This window comes from Mus caroli, chromosome 13 (genome assembly GCF_900094665.2).
Source record: "Mus caroli chromosome 13, CAROLI_EIJ_v1.1, whole genome shotgun sequence".
NCBI classification, from domain to species: Eukaryota; Metazoa; Chordata; class Mammalia; order Rodentia; family Muridae; genus Mus; species Mus caroli.
Genome location: NC_034582.1, coordinates 31197248 through 31222386, shown reverse-complemented (window position 1 = coordinate 31222386; position 25139 = coordinate 31197248). Strand labels below are relative to the sequence as shown.

The following is a 25139-nucleotide window of genomic DNA, read 5'->3' as shown; positions in this document are numbered from 1 at the left end:
AACGATGGCCACAACCGACAACTCCCAACTGTCTGTAGAGTTGTCATCATTTCTCCACGTTACATCTGTCCTCAGAGCTCCCACACTGTACGTGTCCCTTCCAACAATCTTCTCACGTGCAGGACTATTTCAAAGCACTCTTTGTATACACAGAGGTATCAGACAGACCAAATCAGCACTTGCATGTCTTCACAGTAGCAGTGCCTCATCTCTAAAGACGCAGATCCAGCTCTGAGAAAATCCATGTCTGGTGCCCGTGGATTGATTTAAGGGAGGCTCCTTCACACAGACATCCAAACAGGGGTGACATTAGCCCTTTGATTAAGCTTGTTTGTTTGCTTAAAAAAATAACAATTCCAAGGCATTTCTATCTTTGACTATGAGATTTTTAAAAGCTAATTTAAGATAAAAATGTTCACAGAAGGTATTTCCATTGAAAGCACTTAAATTGAACATTTGAGAACTCTGCTTAGTCTACCTTTCAAGTTACTTTCAGGCCAACAACTTTAAGACCAAAAAGCATGTCTAGCAACAGGCAAACATGTTCCAAAGGCTCTCTCTCAGCTTCTCCCGTGGGAGAATCCCCCACTTTAGGTTACACTAAATCCCTGGAAAGAGTGTTTCATCTCTATAATAACAGCACTCTTTAAACTAACTCAGGACTTTAAGAGAATCATAAAACTAACTTTGCACTTGTAAAACTGGAGTTATATTTATATGTAATGTGTGTGTGTGTGTGTTAGATATGCACGCTGGGGGCAGAACACAGGCTAAGCGAGTTGTTCTACCTTGGAAGCACACCTCCATTGCTGTGGTATGCTGTCAGTACTGACACCATCTCAGAGCTTTGCTTGGCCTGTCTATCAGCTGCAGTCTGCTGTGGTCCCTTTCCTTGTGCTTCTTGCATGTCAGCCCCTACCCTTTAAGGTTTGCTCCATTAGGGTGACCATATGAAGTCCTAGGCTCTGGCTACCCAACCTTACTTGTTCCATGATAACTGTGAGCCTCTCCCTCTCTTAGGTAAACAGCTCCAATGATTTTCTAGGGACCGACAGGTAGGGTGAAGGCTCCAGATGCTACCTCAAGGAAGATCTAAACTTTTCTGTCCTTTCCCCAAGGCTGTTCCTTCCATGTGTCTGCCTTTCCCCCTCTTTACCTGGAAAGAGGCAGACACATGAGTGCCCTCCTTTGCTATAGAGAATGTAGTAGGTATTGGGACCTCGGTAAAATATTAAGTCCTAGATAAATGTTAAGGCCTAGGTAACATTTACCTGGCCAGCCTGCTATTATAAGGAAACTTTCTCATGTTTCTGCTGTTACTAGGAAACTTTTTCATGCTAAGACTGATTACATATCCTGCTATGTTCTGTGCCTTTGGAAATCAATCACGGTAGAAGTCAGAACAACTTTGTATAGTTACCCACAATAAGCTTGGACCAGAACCAACCACCCAACAGCACTTCCTGTACCTGTGTATAAGCTGCCCCTGGGATGGACCTCAACATAAGAGAGACATTTGCTCCAATTAAAAAATTATTTGGAATAAGACTTCCATTTTGAGTAGGGGTTAAGTAAAGTTTAAGTTCCCAGGCCTCCCTGGGAACTGACATCCTGGTTGGCAAGTTAAAACATGAATGTTAGTTAAGTCCCATTCTGGTAGACAAGTTAGAACATGAATATTAGACAAGGCAAGTCCCCTGCCACAGCAGAATACCCCAACCAATGAAATCAGGATAACTGTACAACAAAAACACATTCTTAAGGAACTTTCCCTACTCCTAAATTCTGACTGGTGAAATAAACTCTCCCTATCTAGCTGAGATCAGTGCTTGTGTGGTTTGTGAGACAATTCTTGTACCCCAACAGTAGGAATAGGCAGTATCCTGCCAACAATACTTTCTTTCCTCCAGGGAGTAAGCTGCCAATAGCCCTAAAATCAGAAGAGCTCCGTGCAGCCACTTCCCACAAACACGATAACATGGCTTTGGAAATATTTTCTGAACACTACCCAATCACACTATCTAATCAAGTTATCTTTCCACACAGGGCTCTATACCAGTCTACATTTAAAGTGGTCACTGCAGGGTCATTGCATGTGACCCATGCAGCCCCTCCCTTCCAAATTAGCTTCTGGACAGGAACACAGAAATTGGACCATGAAATCTGCTCAAAGATCTTAATCTGGCTAGAAGAGGAAGTAAAGATAGTTAGCACCATAGTGTGTCCCTGTGCAGGTAGCCACAGGCTGTCACTGTCTAAATGCTGACCCTACCCAGGGCAGAATTGTCGTAGAAGGTTCCTGGTGTTGTGTAGCTTAGACAAAGAGATGCTGTGAAGCTGTGCAGTAGTTTAGATCGTAGATGATAGAGAGGCTGGGAGACCAGAGGTGGCTTCCAGAAGGGCCAGCCAGGCTGAGGCCAGGAGCTTAAGGAGTTAATGAGGTTTAAGAAGGAAGGAGGAAAAAGGAGATACTTGCACAGAGGCAGAAGATAGAAACCTGCCAATATCAGATAAAGGAAGTCCCCAGGTTTCACAGTTCACAGTGTGGAATTCCAGTGCTTCGAAAAGTTGGGAGCCTAAAGCCAAACGGTGATTCATGGTTCATATCTACAGCAGAGCCTTCTAGTGGCCAGATGAAACACCACTTGAAAAAAGGCAATACCAAAATGCCAACTGCTGGCCCAGGTCATTGGTTTTCAACCTTAATACTGCAACCCTTTAATACAGTTTCTTATGTGGTGGTGACCCCCAACCACATTATTTATTGCTACTCTGTAACTGTAATTCAGTACCTTTAGGAATGTAAATATCTGACATGCAGGATAGCTGATATGTGACCCCCCAGTGAAAGGGCCACCCTAGGCTGTCATGGCAGCCTAGAGGCTTGCGCAAGAAGGAAAATCCAGTGTGTAACTGCTTACTAAGTGCATGTGCGACTCCCTTGTGAAAACTCAGGAATGGCTAGAATTATCTTCTGAAAAATTACATTATGCAAAATGTTTAGACTACTCAGTGGGAATATCATCAAAATTTGGCATAGACAATCTCTTCCGCGAGATATAACCAAACCACAACACAACTCAGGGCTATTTTAAGCTCCCCTTCTTCACTTTTCCTAAGGCTAAGGCAACTTCAGCTTCCTGAAACTTTTGTCCTTTTGTCCCAAGTAAGCCTTTTTCCCCTCTTAAAGTCTAGTTTAAGACACGGAAAAGGAGAGAACTGTTTTCTAACTTCACCTTTAAGTTCACAAAACAGTGGCTCAGATCTTAATGTGTAATGCTGTGCTCTGTAGCCTTCACACTGCACAGTCACAAGCTAGACACGCAGCAGCAGCAACAGCAGCAGCAGCAGCAGCAGCAGCAGCTACGCCTGTGGAGCACAGGTAATTAAGCAGCTTGATCTTCCTTGTGATGCAGAGGATGCTCACCATTATATTTTCATAGCATCTGCTACAAAACCAAAATGGCATTTAACTTTTTAGAGGCAACACCAGCTACAGAAGCAACTCCCATGCTTTGATGGAAATGCTTTGGAGAAGGAAACACTATAGTTACAGTGCTATCAAGGGATGCATCACTCAGGCACCAGCAAGATGAAAAATAATCTTTATCTAGTTCATTATGAGTTTCAGGCAATAATGTGTGTTACACCCAATAAAAGTCACAGCACCCTTCCTTGGGACAGGCACGCTCCTTGCCAGACAAAACACACCCACATTACTAATACAATAATTAATTAGAACCATAGGCACCCGCCTCATAAACCATGCCATCTTACCATGTAATTTTTAGATTTTACTAAGACTAAGTCATTTTCTTTCAAGGCTCAGTCACTATAGCAGCAAAGGAGTTTCCATTGGACTGGAACGAATGATGGGAATGGACTATAAAAACGGACTCTAGAGGTCGCAGAGATGGCTTAGTGGTGAAGACCACTTACTGCTCTTCTAGAGGATGCGAGTTCTATCTAGAGCACCCAACAAACCACCAGCTCCAGGGGATCCAACATCGTTTTTTGACCTCCTCAGGCAACCTCATAGACATATAAACTCAAAAAAAAAAGACTAATAGTCCAACTTCTGTTACTATAATGAAATGCCTGAGAATAGACAGGTAACTATGAAAGAAGTTCACTTAGGTCATCAAGTACCTGGTGCCCTGGTGAGGATCTCATGGCAAGAACACGAAGGAGAGGGACAGACAGACAGACAGACAGACACACACACACACACGGTCTTGCTGGCATACCACAATTACTATGCTTATCTTTCGGGGTGCCCCCATACCGAATCGCCTTCTACACCAACACTCTGAAGACCAAGCTTCCAGAAAACCCAGCCTTTAACAGCACAATCAGGCTAGATCTAAACCCAGCACACAGAGGAAAATCTAAGCACAGGGTGCCTTAGGCATGAGCAGCAGTTCTGGGGCAGGGCGTCGTTCCTACAGGGATCCTCTGACGCGAACTGAGATGATTTCATTCACCCAGTACGGATTCTGACTCACTCCGAACAGAGTTACCTGGCATATACTAAAAAGTAAACTTTTATTACCAAAGACCAACATAGCAATTTGTTTCTCACATATCAGTTCTAAACACACAGGACAACCCTCTAAAGTATTAACCATGCCACTCCAGAAGGAGTGTGGCCTCTTTGGTGACAGAAATGTTTTCTAAAATTGGAAGCGTCACAGTCCAGGTGTGTGTCAAGACAACAGCGCTGGGCTCCACAAGAAAACCATCTATCTGACTGTTCAAGCCTGACCCTGACGGGCGGGATAACCAAGCTCTGCCTCTAGATCAGCAAGCTCTGCTTTGTGGGTTGAACACTCCTACTAGTTTAGGGGTGGCTAAGAGCACTTGCTGGCTTATGTGGCAGCAACCTATCACTTGCCAGGTTCAGCGAGTCTGTAATATACAATCATCATTTCAACGCCATGCTACCAGGTTCAGTCAGGATCTGAACATGCGGGGCAAGGAGGGCAACTAGGTTGCCCTTTAATGGAGGCCATAAGGAGGGGCTTACAACACCTTCTCTCCATCTCCAGGGCATCTAATGTCTCCTTCTGGTTTCTATGGTTACCCATACATGTGGCACGTTTTGGGGGCAGGTGCCTCTAGGGGTTGTGTGTGTGTGTGGCAGATGGACAATGGTCCTTACTATGTACGGGAGGAGGGATTCTCTTTGTGTCAGGAAAAGTTCTTTGCATTGTATGAAACCATGTGACTAGTGAATTATGAGCTTAGTGATTATATATATATAATACAAAGCTAACACTGTGTTTGGTAATGTAGTTAAAAACTCAAAGCAACAATGTGGAGACACAGGCTCTGATGGGACCTAAGCTGCAGATTCAACATCGAGGTGCTGATCATCTACAGAGCAGTCAGGGCAACACCCAGACTGAAAGGAAAAAAAGCCAGCCATGGTGGTTGTTTCTAGAAGAGGAGAGGAGGGCTCAAGGTAGAATCCTGAAGGGAAGGGGCCGAGGGAACAAGAAGTTTGCTAATGGGGGCAATGGCAGGGGCTAGTTAAGGGATGTTCATCTTAAAACCTGGTTTTCATTTAAAAAAAAAACAAAAACAGTGTCACCTTTAGGATAGACATCAGAGTTCTGGAAGGAGTCAGAAACAGACTATGACTTTGGGCGGTGGTACTGGCATCTTACCACAGATAAGGCCTGGGTTCCTCCTCAGTAAAAGGGCAGCCAGTCACCAATAGTACAGTGATGGCAGATTTTGCTGTAATGAGTGCAGCACACCGCAGAGCCTACAATTCTGAAAAAAATAACTGGAATAGTAGACCAAGAGCTAGCTCAAGTCAAAAGTCATGAGGAGGGGACAGGTACCACAACTCAGGCTTTGGTCAGGACGTGGTATCCCTGGAGCACTATGGGAGGAGGACTCCATCCCAGAGGGCCATGAGAGGAACAGGGAGAGGTTTGGAGGAGGACAGAAAGCGTGAGAATGCTCAGGAGAGCGAGTACCAAGCCAGCAGATGCAAGCTTAGCAGGTTTAGAAACACTTTGGTTCTGAACACAGTGGCTGTGGCTTTGGTTGGGAGGCAGATGAGAAAGGCACAGAAGCCAGCTCAGGAAGAGAACATGAAAGCAAACATCCAGGGGCAACAAGGAGGAAACACCCAGACACACCCAAGGTGGGGGGCTGGAGCTCATTCTGGAGGCTAAGCTCTGGGGTGAATAAATCTAGTGGGGTCCACAGAAGACCCAGCAAGCTGCCGCCTCGGTGTGCTCACAGAGGATGACGTGATCCAATGGTGCTGATCTACGGATTGTCTGTGAGCACGCACTTCATCCTGCCTTGAGATCTCTCACCACAGACACCTGTCAAATCATCCCCTACGCTTCTTCCCAGAAGACAGGCAGTAATGATGGAAGAGCAGGGATAAAATGCCTCTAAGCACTTATGCATGCACACAGAAACATCTGCCACACACTACAACTAGGTGTAAACAACTGGACTAAAGACGGAGGAGACTCTAAAACCGTCAGGAGGTTTACCATGCGGACTCCCCAGCCCTACCATTGTAAGTGCCAAGAACTTATGCATCCTTCTGGATCTTTCTCTGAGTCTTGCCTGCAGAGATGCAAAGATCCGGCTTAACCTGACTACAGCCATCTTGGGGCTTAACTGGGCTCGTGGCTCTCTAACTCTACATAGTGCCCAGCACGTCAGAAACAAACCCTCAAGAGCCGTGTGTGTGGCTTCACGAACAGACTCGATTCCAAGTGTATGAGGAAGGTGCTTGTTGTCTTTGATTTCAATATCAAGCAGGCACACACCAGCGTGAGCAAACCCACTTTCCCCTGACTGGCATAAAAAGACCCTCCTCTGACTCCAATTGCAGGGACCCTCTGCCATGTTATCATTTGTGACACCTGGGACTCCCCATAGGTCAGCCCTTGTCGTGACCCTTGATCTACTGGCCTCCTCCTTGGGATTCGGCATACCTTTTGCTAGCAGCAACCGGTTCTTTTACACCAGGGTTTTCAAGATCATTTCCCATTAAATTTATTATTTTCAGATTCCGTAGGAAACTGGCTCTCATTCAGTCCTTCAACCCAGGTATGGAAACACTTTAAGATGATGCTATCCACAGCTAAACAACCTTGGGGATTTAAGTCTCTGGCATCTTCCTTCCAGGGATCCCTGACGCTGTATTTAAATAGTCTTTATGTATGGATGAGGCTGGTGTATACAAGGTGCCATATAGGAGGTAAAGGCAGAGTATACCCTCTACCGGTGGGATAAAAACAGTCACTGTGGATCCTAATACAGCAAATGGATGGACAGGGTGTGGCCTACTGGGAGCACAGTCCAGGGCACAGTTATATTGAGAGGGCTGGCAGGTCAAACACTGAAGTATTACTCAGATGATTAATTTCTAACCTCACGATAATCCCGCCTCCTGGAAAGTACTATATTTAAATGTACTTGCTGATTTTAGTTGTATCAAGACTACTCACTGCTGTGGCTCAGGTCTGCCCTGTTTCCAGCTCCGGAGGACTCCTTTAGAAACCACCTGTTAGGTCAGACTACTTCTGTGAAGCTAGTTGTCCCCTTGGAACTCTGGGAGAAGCTTTTCTTGGCTGGCCTACTTCGAGGTCAGAGTGCCAACCCACTGTACCCTGGGTTGTCTGAATGAGGCAAATAGCCTTGAGGAAGAAAGGTCAGCTGAGGCCTGGTAGCTCTTCCAGCCCCGTGTCCAGCTGTGCCCAATCTGATTAGATGGCCAACACATGTCATTTCCATTGGCTCGTTTTGAATATTTACATTTATTTGAGACGGGCAAGGGGGAAAAACGCCATACCTACCGGTAGCATGAATTATGCTTAGGAAAACTTGCCTGTCACTGACTTGACAGCACAGAGAGAAATCCGTCAAGTCACCTTCTATTTCACACTTGGTCTCACTTGTAACGAGAAGATAGCCTGAGCTAACCTGAGCTTGGATGCACAATGCTGGAGGAATTTAAGCAGAACAATAGCATCCTAACAGCATGCTGGACAACTGGGGATACAATCAACTTAGACAGCGGATGCCAGAGGATTACTGCAACACGACAGCAGATGCTGAAGATGGCCGACGAAAATGGGAAGACAATAGATTCAAATGGAATTGAGCACAGGTGTTTAGCTCTCATAGTCTAAGAGTAAATAATCATCAAAAATAAAATTACTATACACAAAGTTAACTGGGAAGGAACCGGCTGCAAATGAATCTCAAGGCTTTCTGTCCCGTACCTTGTCCCAGAAGAGCCAGCCCATGAACGAACGGGTTTCAAGAACCATGAACAAGCATGCCCTCCACACAGCGTGACGGCTCAAGCACACACAGAGGAGATAGCACGGCTTCTGAGGAAGGCATGCATGTGCCTGAGACTGTTAACCTCCAATAGGAAAACAGGTGAGGAATATAAAGTGAAGAACAGAAAAATACCCAGTCAAAGTTTTCATGTCTTAAGACTCAAGTGGTGAAATGCTTTTTTTTTTTTTTTTTTTTTTTTCTTCCCCTGGCAGATTCTGTCAAGTGGATGAAAATGTTCCGTAAGAACAGGTAAATGAGCAGTCACAATCTCGACAGCCTTTTCAGACAGCATTTTGGCAACACCTATCAAATCCCTCAATAATTACTGTTCCACTGCTTATAGCAGCAAACTGCCAACTCAGAGACGGCAGAAGAATGTGCCTGCACACATGTGTACGTAATTATATCGAACCATGGCCCTAAGAAAAGGCAGGAGAATAAACCAAGGCAAGATATGAACGGGGCAGTCTAGGTAAAGGGTGTGCAGGCATTTCTTACACTGGCCTAGCAACTTCCATTACTAAGACAGTCAATTTATACAGTTTAAGACTTCTGAAGAAATAATTGGAGTAGAAACAAGGAAAGTCCTTTAAGACACATGGCAATAATGTTTAGAATAAACAGTTCTGCGACTCAGTGATTAAGAGCATTTGGCTGTTCTTCTAGAGAACCCAGGTTTGGCTCCGAGCACTCACATGGCAGCCCACAACTATCTGTAAATTCCCGTTCTGGAGGATGCACTGCCCTCTCTGGGCTCGAAGGACACCAAGCACACACACGGAGAACACACATAAATGCAGGCAATACACCCCCCCACACACACAGATATAATAACACAAAACATTTTAAAGTTCACATCTGGGCAGTTTCTAGTCTGGCAACAAGGGCACTGAGACTGGCTCATTGGTTTTCCCAATAAAGAGCCAGCCCACGAGTGGGTTGCAAAAACCATGAACAAGCATGCCCTCTGCACAGCGCGATGGCTCATTGGGAAAGCACCACCCTGAGGATATCATAATACATTCGCAAGACAGGAAGGGGAAACACTCCCAAGGAGCCTGTTTCCCTGTGCAGAAGGTGATAGGCAGTCAGGCCTGGCAAGCTGTCTGTGCTGTGCTGTGCGAGATCAGAATTTTTCCCTGCTCTCAAACGTGAATCCAAAGAAGGAGTCTTCCTACTGTGCCTTGCCCTTTCCATACCAAATAGCACCTCATCACTGGAAAGATGGAACCCAGACAAGTCTGCTCAAAGAAACCTTACCTCACAGGTCTGGCTCTATGTGTGTCTATCTACCCACATCTTCCCTTTGTGGTATCCTTCTCCACAATTTACTGTCCTTTGTTAAAATGGCACATAAGTTCTTACATCTGTCAGCTACTTCCTCATTTCTGTGGCACTTGCATAAAAATAGTTAAATGGCCTATATACCTTTCATTCGGCTCACTTGTCTCACAGGCTCAATTACATTGCCTAAGAGTGTAGGGAAATGTAACTAGTTCAGTTAGCCTAACATACATAGAAAAAAAAAAAAAAGAGATTTCAAAAGGGAGATTTAAGACTTCAATAAAACTACATCAAATTCTTTGGGAAGAGACTATATTAAATATAACTGTTCAGATAAGAACATAAAGAAAAATCGAGCCGACCAAAGCACAGGAATATGCACTCAAGAAAAGTTCATGTGTATGTTATTGGTCAATTTTAAAGAAATCAAAACTATATGAAATAGTGATTCAATACAGTGTGCTTTTCAAGAAACAGCCCTCCATTCACAGCCGAAGGCTTTCACATCTCCAAGTAACAAATGGAATTACCTGCTTTGTGTATGCACACATACATGCATGTTATAAGCCAGGCCCAGTGTAGCTTGCTCAAGTGAGGCAAATGTTCTGCCAGTGAGACATACACAAGAACCCTTTCCCCAAGGGTCTTAGTTACTCCACAGACTGGCAAATACCTGCAGATTTATAAGTTTTAAAGCAAAGTGACTACACTTGCATACTTTGAAGACTTCTTAGGGATAACCAATTTTTTATAATGGGTAGAGCTGTTATTAGAATTGAAACTACAGTAAGCGCATCACAAGGAAGAAAGGCCTCCATCTGTTACTGAGCATCACAAGCCCTGCATCAACTGTCACAAGGTAGGGAGCTTTTCAAGTAGTTGCTCACTGGGTTTTAACTTTTATAACCTTTCTCAGTGTTGAGCAGGAAGGGGCAGGGAGCATGGGAACATAAAGCTACACGGGAGGCTCTAACCAACGGTTTCCACTGACAAATGTCCACTGGGCTCAGACATATGTGTGTGCGCGCATACGTGTGCGCGGGGGTGGGGATGGAGGTCAGAGGACAATCTCGGATGGACGGACAGACAGACAGACACAGTGTATTGGGGGGCACAAGCATGCATGGAGGTTCAGAGGACAGTCTTGGATGTTGCCCTTCCACATTGCCTGGCACAGGTTCTCTGTTATTTCTTTGCTGATGTACCAGGTTAGCTGGCCTACATCAGATAACATCCACTCACACTGTTGTGCCTGACTTTTGTGTGAGATTGAAACTTAGGCCCTCACACTTGCAGGGCAAACATTTTTACCTACTAATGTAATGAACCAATCTCCCCAGCCCTCCACCCGACTTTTTGAGGCAAGCTTTCATTTCACTAAATCTGGCACTCAACTAGTTTCAGCATTGAGGTTTCAGGCCTGTGGCACCACACCTAGCTTTTACCTGGGTGACAGGATAAAATCTCAGGTCTTGCGATTATATATATATATAATATATATTATTGGAATTGCAGACAGGTGTGAGCCACCCGCTGTGGGCGCTGGGAACTGCAAGGCCCTCTGGAGGAACAGTGAGTGCTCTTAGCCACTGAGTCATCATTCCAGCTTCCCCCAAATCAAATGTTTACACACACACTTACGTGTGTCTTCTTCCATTTCACTGTTCCTGGCCTTATTCTGTAGTACTCTATGCCTCTGAACTTACTGTGTAGCCTAGGCTAGCTTAAAATTCACAGCAATCCTCCTGACCCAGCCTCCTGGATGATGGGATTATGGGCACCTGCTGCTATATCCTGCTCAATGGCCCTTCTTCTCAAGTAAACATTTTCTTATAGTCCCAGGGACTACCTCTCGGTGCTGGTCTTCTAACTTTGTCTTCCCTGCTTCAGAGCCTAAGAGACTAGAGAGCAGCTGTTAACCTAAAACTCACACTTCCTTGAAAGTAAGAGGAAAGAGATCCATGCCACAAGTCCACATCCTTGGCAAGAGAAAGGCCTTCCAGTCACTTTCCTGGGATGGCAGTTCAGCTCCGTGTGGTAACAATGGTAGGGGTTTACTTCTGGTTTTAATTATTTGTAAAGTTTGTTGACAATACTGTCTCATATTTCCTACTTGTGAAATGATGCACAATTAAATACTTGAATTTGTGACCAGAAAAAAACTTTTATGTAATAATAACAGCTTTTAAAAGCAATTGCTTCTTTTGTAAAATTAATTCAAGAAACGACCTTTGACCTCCTGGTAGAAGATTATGAAAACAACTTACCTACATTTATGAGAGAAGCTATACAACCACCTTCTAAGCCTTTGTATTTTATCTCAAAACAGCTAAAAGCCAAATATCTATATCTATATGGTTATTCTATGAAAGTATTATATCAGTGTATTAAAATGGCCCAATGCATTCATTCTGATTCCGTGGTGATACACTGAGTCTGTTTTCAGTGGTAAATACAGCCCTTGAACATATGATTAATGTTTTGAACAGAAAGATACTTCATTTCCCAACTTCAATTAGTTTTAGAAAAACAAACCCATTTTCTTACACTGCTCTAAAATGAATCTGGAAAGCAAAAACAAACAACTGCTTAAAAAAAAAAATCTATGCATGTGGACCAACAGAGCTTCAGTCTTGTGTTTCCCTGAGAAGAGAAAATGTGTGGAAGGCCTGTCCTATCCTCTCCTAGGCCAGAAAGGCCTCTCTAAGTCCTTACCCTTCATGAGCATGTGTTCTACAGGAGCCCACCGTAAGCTTTTCTCAAGAAGCAGTCATGGCAGGCACGGCTCTGACCACAGTCTCTCCTCTGTCCCCACTGCCTTCCATGATAGTGTAGCAGAATAACCTTGCTCTGCCTCAGGAGGGAGTACTGGTCTACCCGAGTTTTGTTTTGCTGCTTTTGTATCTCACTTGCTTAGAAACGACTCGCCAGTGGTACTCACTCTTATAAATCTGCAAGTCTAGACTCGACATAGGCTGGAAGGGATCAGTTCCCATTATCCTAAAAATATCCTCAAGTGGCTTCTATTCACCCCCTCAGTGTAGACTGTTTTCATCAGTATTCCAGCACAGGGTCGATTAACAAGCATTAAGGCAAGCATGAACTGTGAAGAAGACAGGCTGGGATACTTCACAACCATCCGAGCTCCACAGCAGGACAAGAAGCTGAAGCTCTTAGACCTGTATACCCTTTGCAGCAGTGTAGGAACTTTGTAAAAGTGGGAAGTCATCAAATCCCCAAACTGGAGCCAGTACTCTCCTTACACCAGAATCTGAGGCTTTGACTGAGGGAGGGTTTTGCAGACTGTGGAAACTTAAGAGGGACACAGTTCATGCTGGGGTACGAGGGAGCAAGGGAAATGTAGTGTTGACATGGCAATCTACCAAAGCTGGCCTCCTGGGTTTAGAGTAGCACACTTGCAGTCTCACCTTTGCTGAGTCCAAGGTTTGAAGGTCATATGTTCCCTCCCATGTACAAAACACATAGAAACTACTGAGAATGATAAAGGAGGATTGCTGGCCTTTGGAAGCCTTTACGGTCTACTTGATAGTTTATAAACGCCTAAAGAATGGTGACTTCCTGTTGCAGGGACTCGTAAAGTTAAGAGTCACACAGGCACTGTCAGGACTCAGCTGTCCCCGTAGCAGACACAAGTACATGGATAGTTCATACACTGATGAACACAACTGTGCTCTAGCCAGACTTTACACAGACACACAATTCTATTTCCACATGAACAGTCCTCTTGGCTTCTAAGTCATTAGGAAAAAGTGAAGCTCACTCTTAGCTTACATGTCATACAAAACCAGGTGGTGAGTGGTATCTGCCTTGTAGGCTGTCCTTTGCCAGCCACTGTACTAGTGCTTGTCTATGTCCATAGCTGAGCAGTGCCTCGCCTGAAGTCAGCAATACAGACACAGATGCCCCTCAACTAGTAGAGGCACCATGGGGAGAACACAGGAAATAAATGGAGACATTTGTTTTGATTCCTTCTGTGTCTGTGGCTCTTTCTACAAACTCTCATTTTCTCTGGACTTGGGAAACAAGAGCTCACTAGCAGATGATTAATAGTATCTTCCGCCTCTGAATGTCTATGACCCTCATGGCCATGGAATGTCATCATTCTCAGAAAGGAATACCCATCTCACACGAGGCTGATCCAGCAGAGCAGGCCCTTGTGTCTAATGTGTATCTGGGAAATGCCGTCGAGACATCAGGTTTCAGTTACTAGCTAGCTGAGATCGCATACACACGTCAAAGGCCAAGAGGAAAACTTGTTGCACATACCACGGCAGGATTGCTAACAATGCTAATGTGATTCTTCCCTGTGGAGCTAAGTGGCTCCCCAGCAACCCCATACACTATCTTTGAGGTTCAAGTTGGGAGGACACACTGTAAGAGGGCCTGGAAGGGAAGGGGTTCAGGAGGTAGAGTCTGAGATCCAAGTGAAGGTCAGGGGGCAGGTGAGAACCAAAGCTCAGGGTATGCTGTCATGATGTCCGCACAGGTTGGGGCAGGGGCCCAAGGGTACCCAGAAGTGTTCCTGCTGCTTAAGGAAGTGAGACAACTCACTAGCTTGGTCAGAGGGTACCACTCTGTCCATTATATGAATGAAAAGGATGAGAGGTGTCAAAAGGCATGTAGCAGGAGAGCTATGGAAAGCTACTGTAGTTAGCTGCTGGGGGTGTGACTCAATACCACAGCCCCCGTATGGTTAGCATGTGGCTCTGGGTTTCACTGGAAGTCTCTTATACAGAAAAAAAATCTAAAATAGCAGTGGCAAGAAGACAGATTATTAAGACGTGAAAGACCAGCATAGCCAGTGGGGTCTGAATGAGAGAAGTATGAAAAACAGGTGAGCATTAAGGTGTGATGAGCAAAAGCAAAGGGGAAAGACCCCTAGAAGGCCATTTTAGGAGATGGGCAGGTCATGGCTACTGAGAATCAAGAAGATGGTGACTGACAGCACCCTGCTGAGTGAGCTTCTACTCCCAAACAAGATGCAACAGATGTGACAGGTGTGACATCGAAAAACAGACCAAACTCCTACAGACGCCCGCCTTTCACTGGAAGCATTTCTGTGACTCACATGGGCAAGCAAAATAAAGGGCATGGTGTCTTAATCTATGCTGGCCACGTGAAAAACCGCAGGTAGGTTCTTAACCAAGCTGTGTGTAAGAGATGTAGATGGTGTCATAAAACCTGCTATAAAACTACCACCAGACTGTTTAGGGAGAGAGCCTGTACAGAGCGGGGCAGTGTGGCACAGCCATGGGGGCAGGGAGAGCCAGTGCTGATTTGCGATGAGTAACAAGGGCTTTGAAGAAAGAAAGACATCATCAAGACCTCCCAAAGGCCTGGGAGGTAGCTATGTGATCCACCCCACCCCCACCCCAGGCTTTGAGGACCCTTCTAGAGGACCCTCTAGCATCACTGCCCAGCATGTGAACAAAGCCTTTCACACACGCGTGGACACTCACCTTTTCCATTAACAGCTAAGCCTGTGGCCATGGCAGCAGTCACGGGGCCAGAAACCTGAGGCACTAGTGGATGTATTCGGGGCCTGCTCCCCATCCTGGCTCGCTCTGCACCAGGGCCCAGCAAAGCCCCAGTGGGCTTCTCTGCAGTCACCTCTGGGGCTACAGTGTCCTCGGCACCCTGATCCACAGGGTCCAGCTTCTCGGGGCTCTCACCCTGAAAGCCATCAACCGAGGTCCTGCCCTTAACAGGGCTCTTAGGCACGAGAATTTTGATCCCTGACTTGGCGAGGTCCATGTTCTTGCGGTTTGCAAGAGATGGGGCTGGGTTTTTCCTGAACTTCTGGCTGGCAGCCAACAGCTGGCTGCTTTTGGACTCATGATCTTTGCCTACCACAAGTGCTTTGGAGTTGGTCTTGGAGAGGGTGCTGTGGGTGGACCTGGAAATCTGCTTCCGGGCATTGCTGGGGGAGGCTCTGCTGGCACGAGCCAGGCTACCTTCCTTTTGCCTCTCGTTGTGGCGCCGGTTGAAGTCATGGATGTATTCCTCACAGTTCACCAGGTGCTGCTCAGGCTCCCACGTGTCATCCTCACTGTCATAGCCTTTCCACCGCACCAGATACTCTGTCTTCCCTTTCTTGTTTTTCCTTTTGTCAACGATACTTTCCACCTATGTGTGAGAGAAAGGTTAGAAACAAACCTCGTTACTTGAGAAAGCTACAAGTTTAACAAGGAAACATTCATTAGCATCACCAACACCATCACCAGCTCCACCAACATCATCACTGCCACAGGCCATACAATTGATCTTTCCTTTTCTGCCCCAGTCAGAAAAGAAAATGGCAGTAGAGTAGTTGGGACTCCTGCAACTCCTTTGCAATGAGCTTAAACTACATGCTTACATTTTATATTCAAAACGTATGAATAGTATACACAAATCAAAATGTTATATGGCATCCCATTAACATGAATTTTTATGATGTTAATATTAGTCAAAACATTTTTCTTTTTTTTTTTGGTTTTTCGAGATAGGGTTTCTCTGTGTAGCCCTGGCTGTCCTGGAACTCACTCTGAAGACCAGGCTGGCCTCGAACTCAGAAATCCGCCTGCCTCTGCCTCCCCAGTGCTGGGATTAAAGGCGTGTGCCACCACGCCCGGCTTAGTCAAAACATTTTTAAAACCACATATACAACAAAACAGAAATGATACAGCCTCCTAAAAATTGGGGCTAAGCAGGAAGACTTGCCAATTTAAGGTCAGCCAGGTCTATAACAGAAGGACCTTATCTTAAGACCACAGTTGTGTTTTAACCACAAGAAGTACTGGAATTTCAGAAATGTATCTTCATTTTCAGTATAAACTAGAAATACACTTGTAGCTGTAAAACCAAAAATACACCCATGGATGTGTATGAGGTAGCTAGTTTCTTATGATTCAAAAGGGCTTTTTCGTTGTGACACTCGGCGCCCCTGCCTGAGTTGGTTCTAAGGATCATAGCTGGGGCAGTATCAAACACGGGAAGCCTGTGCTGGCCACTCTTAGGTGACTAGCAGCAAGCGATAAGCTAGGAACAGCGAGAGCCTTCTGTGTGGTGTGCAGCTGGCTCACCAAAGGAGTGTGAGTGAATGAAACAACCAACAAGGCATGTTCCTCTTAATGGATGGAATGCTCTAGGACAGTCAGGCTATTTCCCCTCAAATCCTGGTTTTAAAAACGCTAACACCTTTGAAAGAAGATGATGTTGATCCTTTAGTGATGACTGACATGTTGTGTATCAAATTTACATCTATTATTATAACACATTCTATTATTTGACATTCTAAGTGTAGATGGCAGACTTGACAATTCAGACGAAGGAAAATATTTGACAAGAATGCCCACGTGTTATTGCAGAAACACCCATAATCTACTGTTGACACTTACACTTAATGTAAAAAGCACCAGACTGACCACAAGGGTCAGGTGTGATTTTGTGTATCAGCCAACTGCTATTAATTAAGGCCACAAAGGTCTAACTAAGCCCAGCAATTTCCAAGAACATCAGCACATTCCTTGTAAAGTTCCAGGCTAGAAGATCCAGTGTGTACCAAGTTCTCTAATACTCCAAATAATGCTTGTTGACTGACTACAAGAGCAAAAGCTTGTGGAAATGTCCCATCTTTATCTTAAAAGATTTTTTATTCCTTAAAAAATAAAAATAAAAAGGGACAAATTCTTCAACACAGTTACTTTAAGATACAGACAGAATTAAAGCCCTTAACTGAAGATCAGCCTCAATTTAAACATTGACTATTTCTTCTATGTGAGGAGAATTAAGAACGGAAAGATTTGTCTCAGTGGGAAGCAGATTTCACCAACCAACAGATCTCCTGCATCCAGAACTGCGGTCAGGTAGGTGTGAGCTGTTCCGCACAGCTGGTAACACAGGAGAGCTCTGCAAAGACCTGACACGCTCCTTCTCTTGGGAAGCCTTTCAAAAATCCATTTCCTGGCAGCGTGTAGTTTAAAAGTTTTAACTGTGTGGGGGAAACTGATTACGTCTTAAAGGAAAACTATGTTTAATGCTGTTTTGCTCCCCTAAATCTATTTCTACCCCAAAAGCATGCACTCAACCAGAACACCCTCTTTCCCTCATTCCATGTCCCTAAAGCTGAGGGGACCATGTGAAGACACAGAATGGCTTCTTTTTCTCTCCCATTTCCCTGAATGCAGGCTTTTCTCCTTTGCGCCCCCAGGATACTGCCGCTTTGCCAAAGGAGATGCAGTATAGGAACCAGCCTCCGCAGTTACCTGACACAGTGTGGGCTTCTCAACTGTTCAGAGATGCTAAAAGAAGGCAACACTGAGCCAGTGGGTACTGCTAAAGAATAGATGCTTTAAGCGTCACGGTCACATGACCTTCCAACCACTCAACTCTTCTCAGAGACAAGGAAGCAGAATCAACAAAAATCAGTGACACCTAAAAAGCCTAAAAGTGTAGAGTCTTCTGTTTCCTGTGCTATAACTTATTTATAACTTATTACATTATTTAAAATATAAAGCCCGTTATTTGAATCCACCATAGTCTGTAGTTGCTAGCCACTCATAGGAGCAATCAGACACTTGATGGAGACTTACAACTCAGTCTTGTGATGGATTCAGCATGTAGGCTGACACACCACCAGGGAGGCAATAAACCTGGTGTTAGAGAGGGGGAGTTACAGGAGACTCAAGACTGCATGAGGTACCAAATACAAACTTCACATAACTGGGCACACGAGTGTGTTCCACCCCAACAGGAAGACACTGTCTCCTATGACACAGGAAACTGCTGTGGGTTGACTATATATTGGAGTAGCTAACGTTCACCTGCAAACAGACACCACTTACATTAAACAAACTGTTGAAATAGTAAACCTGAAATTATCTTCCGAGTCTTTTCACAGTGGCCAGGGAGAAAATGGTGACAGATGTGCATTAAAACTCATCTGTCTTCAAGCCTCAGACCCTTTCTGAGCTGCTACGCCCCAGACAGCTGTTTCCAAAACCTCTTAGGAAGTTGCCTTTCTCACAGTATGTATAGAGATGCCACTCCAGTGACACAGAGTCAATGGCAAGAATTTCATATAAACTAATGCTCTGTGGAAGGAGCTAACATGCAGACCCACAGAAAAGCTCTAGGACTCAACAAAGGAAGGAGGCATGAAAATTTCACCCAAACCGCCGTCTTTAATAATGTTACCCACAGCCACATATGGAATGAAAATTTAACTTAAAATTCAATCTCTCTATGGTCTTAAGTTGTTACTGAAGTTAAGATTTTCTTCTAAAACTCAATCTAAAAGCTAAAGTGTAGGACAAGTAAAACCCAGACTTCTGTAAGATTACAGACCCCTGGTTGATGGCTTGCAAAATTAAGCTAATCTCCAAGGAGCAGCTGAACACCCACACCCAAGTCATCTTATTTGGACCACAGTCTGGGTCCAGCAATGCGCACGGAGGTGCCCAGGGCTGCAGAAAACAGAACAGAACACCGGGCAGAAAGGCTCAGGATGGGTGCAAGCAAAGAGGACCTAAATCCACTACCATTGCAGTCTAAGGAAGTCCAGAGCAAGACATGCAAAAGGCCGTTGCTAGTTGCAAAGCCCGGACAGCAGAAATCTGGCACATCAAATCACTGTCCAGACGGTCCCTGGGGTAGCATATTTGCTCAGGAGTATGAGGAGGCTCCCTGGACCAGTATGAAGCCACAGGCAATGCAGGGTGGAGAAAGTAACACAAAACCCTACTTACAGAACAAGAACTTTGATAACCTGTAAGACGAAGGAGGTGAAGAAGGCATACCAGCCACTGGAAAAGTTGTCATGACTGTTGAGGGCAAGAAAAGTTGCCTTGAGTTTTAAGGATAGTTTTCAGGTCTGACACACTTTCTGGCTTTATGCGGGCATGAAAGAAATATAAACTCCATAGCAACGGTACTTCTGACTTTGGCATCCTGACCTTCGAGGCTAGTGAGAACACAGCTGGGTCCTGCTGTGCTGCACAGCTGCAGTGCCTGTCACCAGGGGAAACAGCTGACTCTCTATGGGGTGCTGCGCTGCTAAGCTGCAATGCTCCCCGGGGACTGTGTGAAAGGCTTTTTTTTTTTTAAAAGGAAAAAAAAATTTTTTCAACTTCTAACAGGTTTACTGGGAGGTAATCCCATCCTAAGTTGAGCATCTGTATTACAAAAATAGAGCGTTCCACAGCCAGAAACGAGGAAGAATTTAAACACAACTATCTGAAGACACTATAAAGAAACCCCCAGAGAAAGGAGAGGGGAGTGGATCCTGACAACAGGGAAGCAACCCACATCAGCTTTTGCTTTGCAGAAGACGGGCTAACCCTGAAGCAAAGAGCTGCTGTCTCCAGTGCTGGATGTGCAAATGCCTCAAAAAGCAATGGAGCTTCCCTCTGGGGTAGGGAGCAAGGGGCTCAGTAGACATCACTCCCAAGTAGCAAAGAGTCTCTGAATAAGCAGGATGTGAATTCCCTGATGAGAAGAAGCAAAAGATCAAGGGATTCCTCCAGCCAGCCCAATGCACAGGAGGCTCTACTCCAGGGGCAGGTGGAGTGAGCAGAGCAGATCAGAGGTAACAACTCAGTAGTGCTTCAAACATTTTGTCCTGGGAGAGGAAATCTGTAAGACACCCCAGATAACACGTGGCTTGCTGCATGGTGTGGGGAAGTTCCCACCTAAAGGTGGCCGAAAAACAAGAACAAGAGGCTAAGCCAGAAGACACTTTGGTCAGTAAAAGAATGAAAATGGGGGGAAAATTGACTGAGCCCTATGGGTTAAGCACAAATGGTTTCAGAAACCACTCCTGCCTAGATTTAATGGGATCAGACTGATGAGCAATTTACACACCAGGTACTGCCTAAAGTGATGTGGTAGACAACAAGCTTTTAGTATATAATAGTATGGAACGGGCTAAGTGTAACACCAAATAAAAACAACAGCTTAGCACACACACTGCCACTGATCCACCAGCCTCTCAGGGCCATTCTGTTTCCATTTCCCATCTTACTGTAAGAGCGCTGGGATTGTGGGTATGTTCTAAGAATCCAGATTTTTGCAAGTTTTGCAGATTCAAAGTCAAGGTCTCACACTTATGTAGCAAGTGCTTCATTCACTGGGCCACCTCCCCAGACAGTCAAGTTTCTTTACAAGTAGCATATGCAACTGGAAGAAGTTACAGGTAAGTGGGGTGACTCTACAGATACATCCACAGTATAATACTGAAAATAAAGGCAGAGAAATGGCTCCTGTCCTGTAAAAGAGAACTCTGCTAAGAGTTCAAGTTGAGTTCAAGTTTGGGGATAATGGACACAGAGAAGAAGTGTACAAGATATTCAAGGTGCTGTTTGTAAACTGTCAGACAGTGAACACATCTCCTGCCTATTTATACCCCCATCGGATCCTGTCTGAGGTCGGTGAGGTCCCTTTTCCGGCCCTGTTTTGTTTGTTGTTGTTTTAGGGGTTGCCATTGTGGGCTTCATACATTATAACACTGTATTTATGGGCACAAAGACTTGTAACATATCATCCTTCTGTGTGCTAGACTCAATAGTACAATTCCACATAAAGTCTATATACTTATTGTATTGAGTCCAGAAATATAAAGTGCATTAATAGAGATAGGGAAAAGGCCAGCATCTGTGAAAAAGGGAGGATGAACTAGCACAGAACTTCAGAAACTGCTCTGTAGGGTACCACAATGGTTACCTTTCCCTCTGTCAATCAGAAAGCTGCCACCCCTCGGCTGTGGGCTGCCTGAACACACATCCACCATTTCCAACAATGCACCACTTTGCTGCAGTCTGTTGATAAAGGAGGAGGCTGTAGGTCTCTTCCTAAGCCCTCTGTGGAACTATCTTTATTCTCTGCTCAAAACAAGTCTGCACTTTGTGTTGTGAACCTAAGATTGTGCTAAATATTTCCAGATAAAGAAGGATTCTGTTGTGAGTGGTTCTTCTCTGTAAAAAAACACTAACGAACTTCTTCAGAGTACAAGAACCCAAATGGAAATGTGAATCCACATGAAAAACATGTCTCTTAATTATGTCCAGCGGGCTGCATAAAGATGTCAAATAGTATTGAAACAGGATTCATTCACTGAGCTGACATGTCGTTTTTCTTGGCTGAGGCCATTAACATAAGTGTAACTGGCTGCTTTAGTGTGTGCAAGGATCTTGTTGTGGCCCAAGCGAGGAAATACAGGATGTTCTATCATCCATAAAACCCCAGCCAGTGAGCCAAGGTTAACAGAGCATCTTCCAGTGCCAAGATAATTTCAGAGCGAGTTCTGGATGAACATCCTGCCATTCTGTCTGTGCTCACACAGGGTAAGGGCCCATAAAGAACATACTCGCAGCTACATAAGGATCCCTTCTGAGCTGATCCAATAATCAGCAGACTTTCATTCTGGACAGATTCCCACTATCTCAGAGATATGAAGGCCATGTGACCTGATAGTTTCTCTCTGTGGGTACTTGGGGCTCACTTCAACCTTAAGATGAAAGTTATCACATTTTGTAGAGAGATAAGGCCTGGCCTTTACACAAGAAATACAGTCCCAACAGAACACAGTGGCTCTGGGAAGCACTGTGTCACATTTAAGATGAATGGTTCAGTCCAAAGTATGGAAGCTTGTCCTTTTCTGGAGGGCCTGTGTAAAAACAGTCAGTCCACTTCTCCTGCTGTGCATCTGACTAGCCAGGTGGCACCATCCTTCCCCTGGGGTGACTAAGTCAGTTCTGTGTAGTCTCTTCAGCACTGAGGCCCAGAGCAGGTTGGTCCTCACCTGGGACAATCATGTGTGACCCCCAACAATTCTGCAGTCTGAAAGAATGGTGATTTTAATCTGCCATTTGTTGTTTTCTAAGCAACAGAACCGAAGCTAGCCAACCATAGAGACTAGGTTCACACGCACTAAGAGTCACAGAAGAGAAGGGTGAAGACTCTGGCCTTCCTCCCAAGAGCAGGAATGTCATGTTCCATTAGTATTCGCTGCCTATGAAGCTGCAGGGAAGCAGCTAGGGGGCATCACAGTTTGTGGCTTACCTGAACCACCAGCACCCCAGGTCAGGGCACTGTGGATGGAGAACTCTTTAGACTGAATGTATAAGCCCCCAGCCCCCGCCTCCCTGGAGGGACAGCAACAGACAGACCAGGAGCTCTGCTTAGGGGAAGAAGACAGCATTCTGCCACTTTGTCACAAAAAGCCAGGATGCTACCCAGTCCTTCAGTTTGGTACTTCCAATGAGCCCTTAGGGCTTCCCTACACCCTTCCATCTGAGTCATTTATCCCAAAGTGGCTACTCCACGGAGGGAAGACCAGATCAGAGGGTTGCAAACCCTGGGAGATTTGGGGAAAGAGATAGGTATAGCAAACAGACGGGGTAAGCAGAGTCCTAAGTTATCCTTCCAAAGGAGCATGGGGATACCAGCCACAGTGAGCAAAACCTAAGGGAGTTATCCAGACAGACACCCATCTGTGCAGCCATACACTGACTCTATAAAGGCATCCAGAGCCCACTTGATCAAGTTCTCTTGGTAAATAGTAGTGGGACATCAGGGAAGAAAGCTTAGTCAATTGGCAGAGTGCTTGCAAGCACATAGGAAGCCTGGGATTTGATCCTCAGCCACCAGGAGAGTCAGACACTCAACTGTATCCTCAGTTACATACTTTGTTCCTTCAATGCCAGCTTGTGCTACAGGAGACCTGTCACCACAAAATTAAGGTACCAGAATACTGGACATCTATTTGCTAAAAAATAAAATAAAATAAAATAAAATGGAACCACAATCCTCATTACCATAGGCCAGGAGTAAAATCTAAAACCATGAAGCTTTTAGGACAAACACAAAGATGCCATCCTTGCAGATTGGGAGGAGACAAAAGTCTCTAGAGTCACAAAAAAGAATAGTCATGAAAACAAGAAAGTGACAAAACAGACTTCATCAAAATCTCCCCAAGCCACAGGGTGTGTGGGTGGGTGGGGAAATGTGATGGGACGACACAGATGCAAACCACTCCATATACTCAGCTCCAACCAGTGTCTGTCTGTTGGGGCTGCTTACATTATTTACAAACAACACGAGTTTACTACTCAGTCAGCAGACTGGCATGCCCAACAGGGACCAATCCCCTCAGATGATGGTGCTTCTATGATTCCACATGATAGAAGGTACCGGCGAACTTGCAACAGCAGCGCAACAGGGACTGTGTCTCAATATTTGAAATGGAGGATGGAGGATGGAGGTTGGAGGATGGGGGACAGAACCCTGATACAAATGAGACAAAGTTAGTTCTACCTTTATAAAGAAATCTGTAAAGACGCCTCCTGATAGATGCTCCTCTCGGTTTCACTGTCCAACATCGCCTCCTATACTGGAAAGCTGTACTTGGCTTAACAACTGTACTGCTTAATGTGTTTTACAGGCTTGGTCTCCTAGTGCAAGATAACTAAGAGTGACACCTGAAGGGGACACTGGGAACTCCAGCCCATATGTGTCTCTGCTTCCAGGATATGGTGAGATATGCGGCTTCCTCCACTCCCCGCTCCTATCATGGTAGGCTGCTGAAGCCAAGTAACCATGGGCTGAAATCTCCGAAACCCTTAGCCCAAATACATTTCTTGTAAATTGACTTATGTAAGGTATTTGTTAGAGCAAAGGACGGCTACTGATTCACCAAACCTTGTATGCTGGGCAGTGAAAAGCTACATGGTAGAACTCGTTTGAACAAAGATGCTGGACAAAGTTTGTGTGTGGTGGAGGCAATGAAAGGGACACAGTGAATTTCATGGATGACAATGGTCCTGGTGTCTAGCAGACAGTAGGTATACAAGTGCATACGTCTGTTAAGATTCTATACACCTGAGAGCTATGCATCTTCTACTCGCCCTCACACGGCCTACATAACAGAAGACCATCTACACAGCTCTTGGCATGAAAAGAACCTCTGACTAACGGTACCAAATACTGCCACCAGGGGTACAGCGGCTCACAGCTACACAACAGTTTCTTATGAGGAACCCAGCATAATAGTTCCCAAGGCCTAAGCAGTGGTAAAGTACACAGCCATTCCCAATGCCAACACTGAACACATGTGCATGTGCACAAAACAGAGGCACCACAAAGTCAGACAGAGATGCTGTGCATAAGAAAATTGAGACTGCATAACTTTCTCTTCCACATCAGTAGGGCCAGCACTACAAACAGAGTGGGACAAATTGTAAGCGACCGATACAGAAAAACGAAGCACCGGTAAACACAAATATCATCTCATCTCACCCGCGTGTAAGGCGTACCAGGCTGTGTGGAGGCTCTTGGGAGGCCAAGCGTGCATTTACAGAGCGCCGCAACCTTACAGTGAGCATGGGGGGGGGGGGGGGTTTTAAAGCTGTCTACTTACTAGTTGGGAACGCAGCTAAGGGATTCCAAGGAAGGAACTGGAGATACCCACACATGCTCACGCTCAGACAGGCGGAGAGCAGGAGAGCCAGTGGGCAGGTGAGAGGAAGACT

At 45.2% G+C, this 25139-nt stretch overlaps 1 protein-coding gene across 4 annotated transcripts in view; it reads right to left on the bottom strand.

Moving 5' to 3' along the window:
• The window catches only part of Cdyl (chromodomain Y like), a 207650-nt gene that overhangs the window by 42702 nt on the left and 139809 nt on the right, over window positions 1-25139 (bottom strand). For all 4 annotated transcript variants that reach the window (XM_021180697.1, XM_021180698.1, XM_021180699.1 and 1 more), the window contains one exon: window positions 15093-15759. In XM_021180697.1, coding sequence (XP_021036356.1) covers window positions 15093-15759 — 667 coding nt within the window. The remainder of the gene's footprint in view (window positions 1-15092; window positions 15760-25139) is intronic.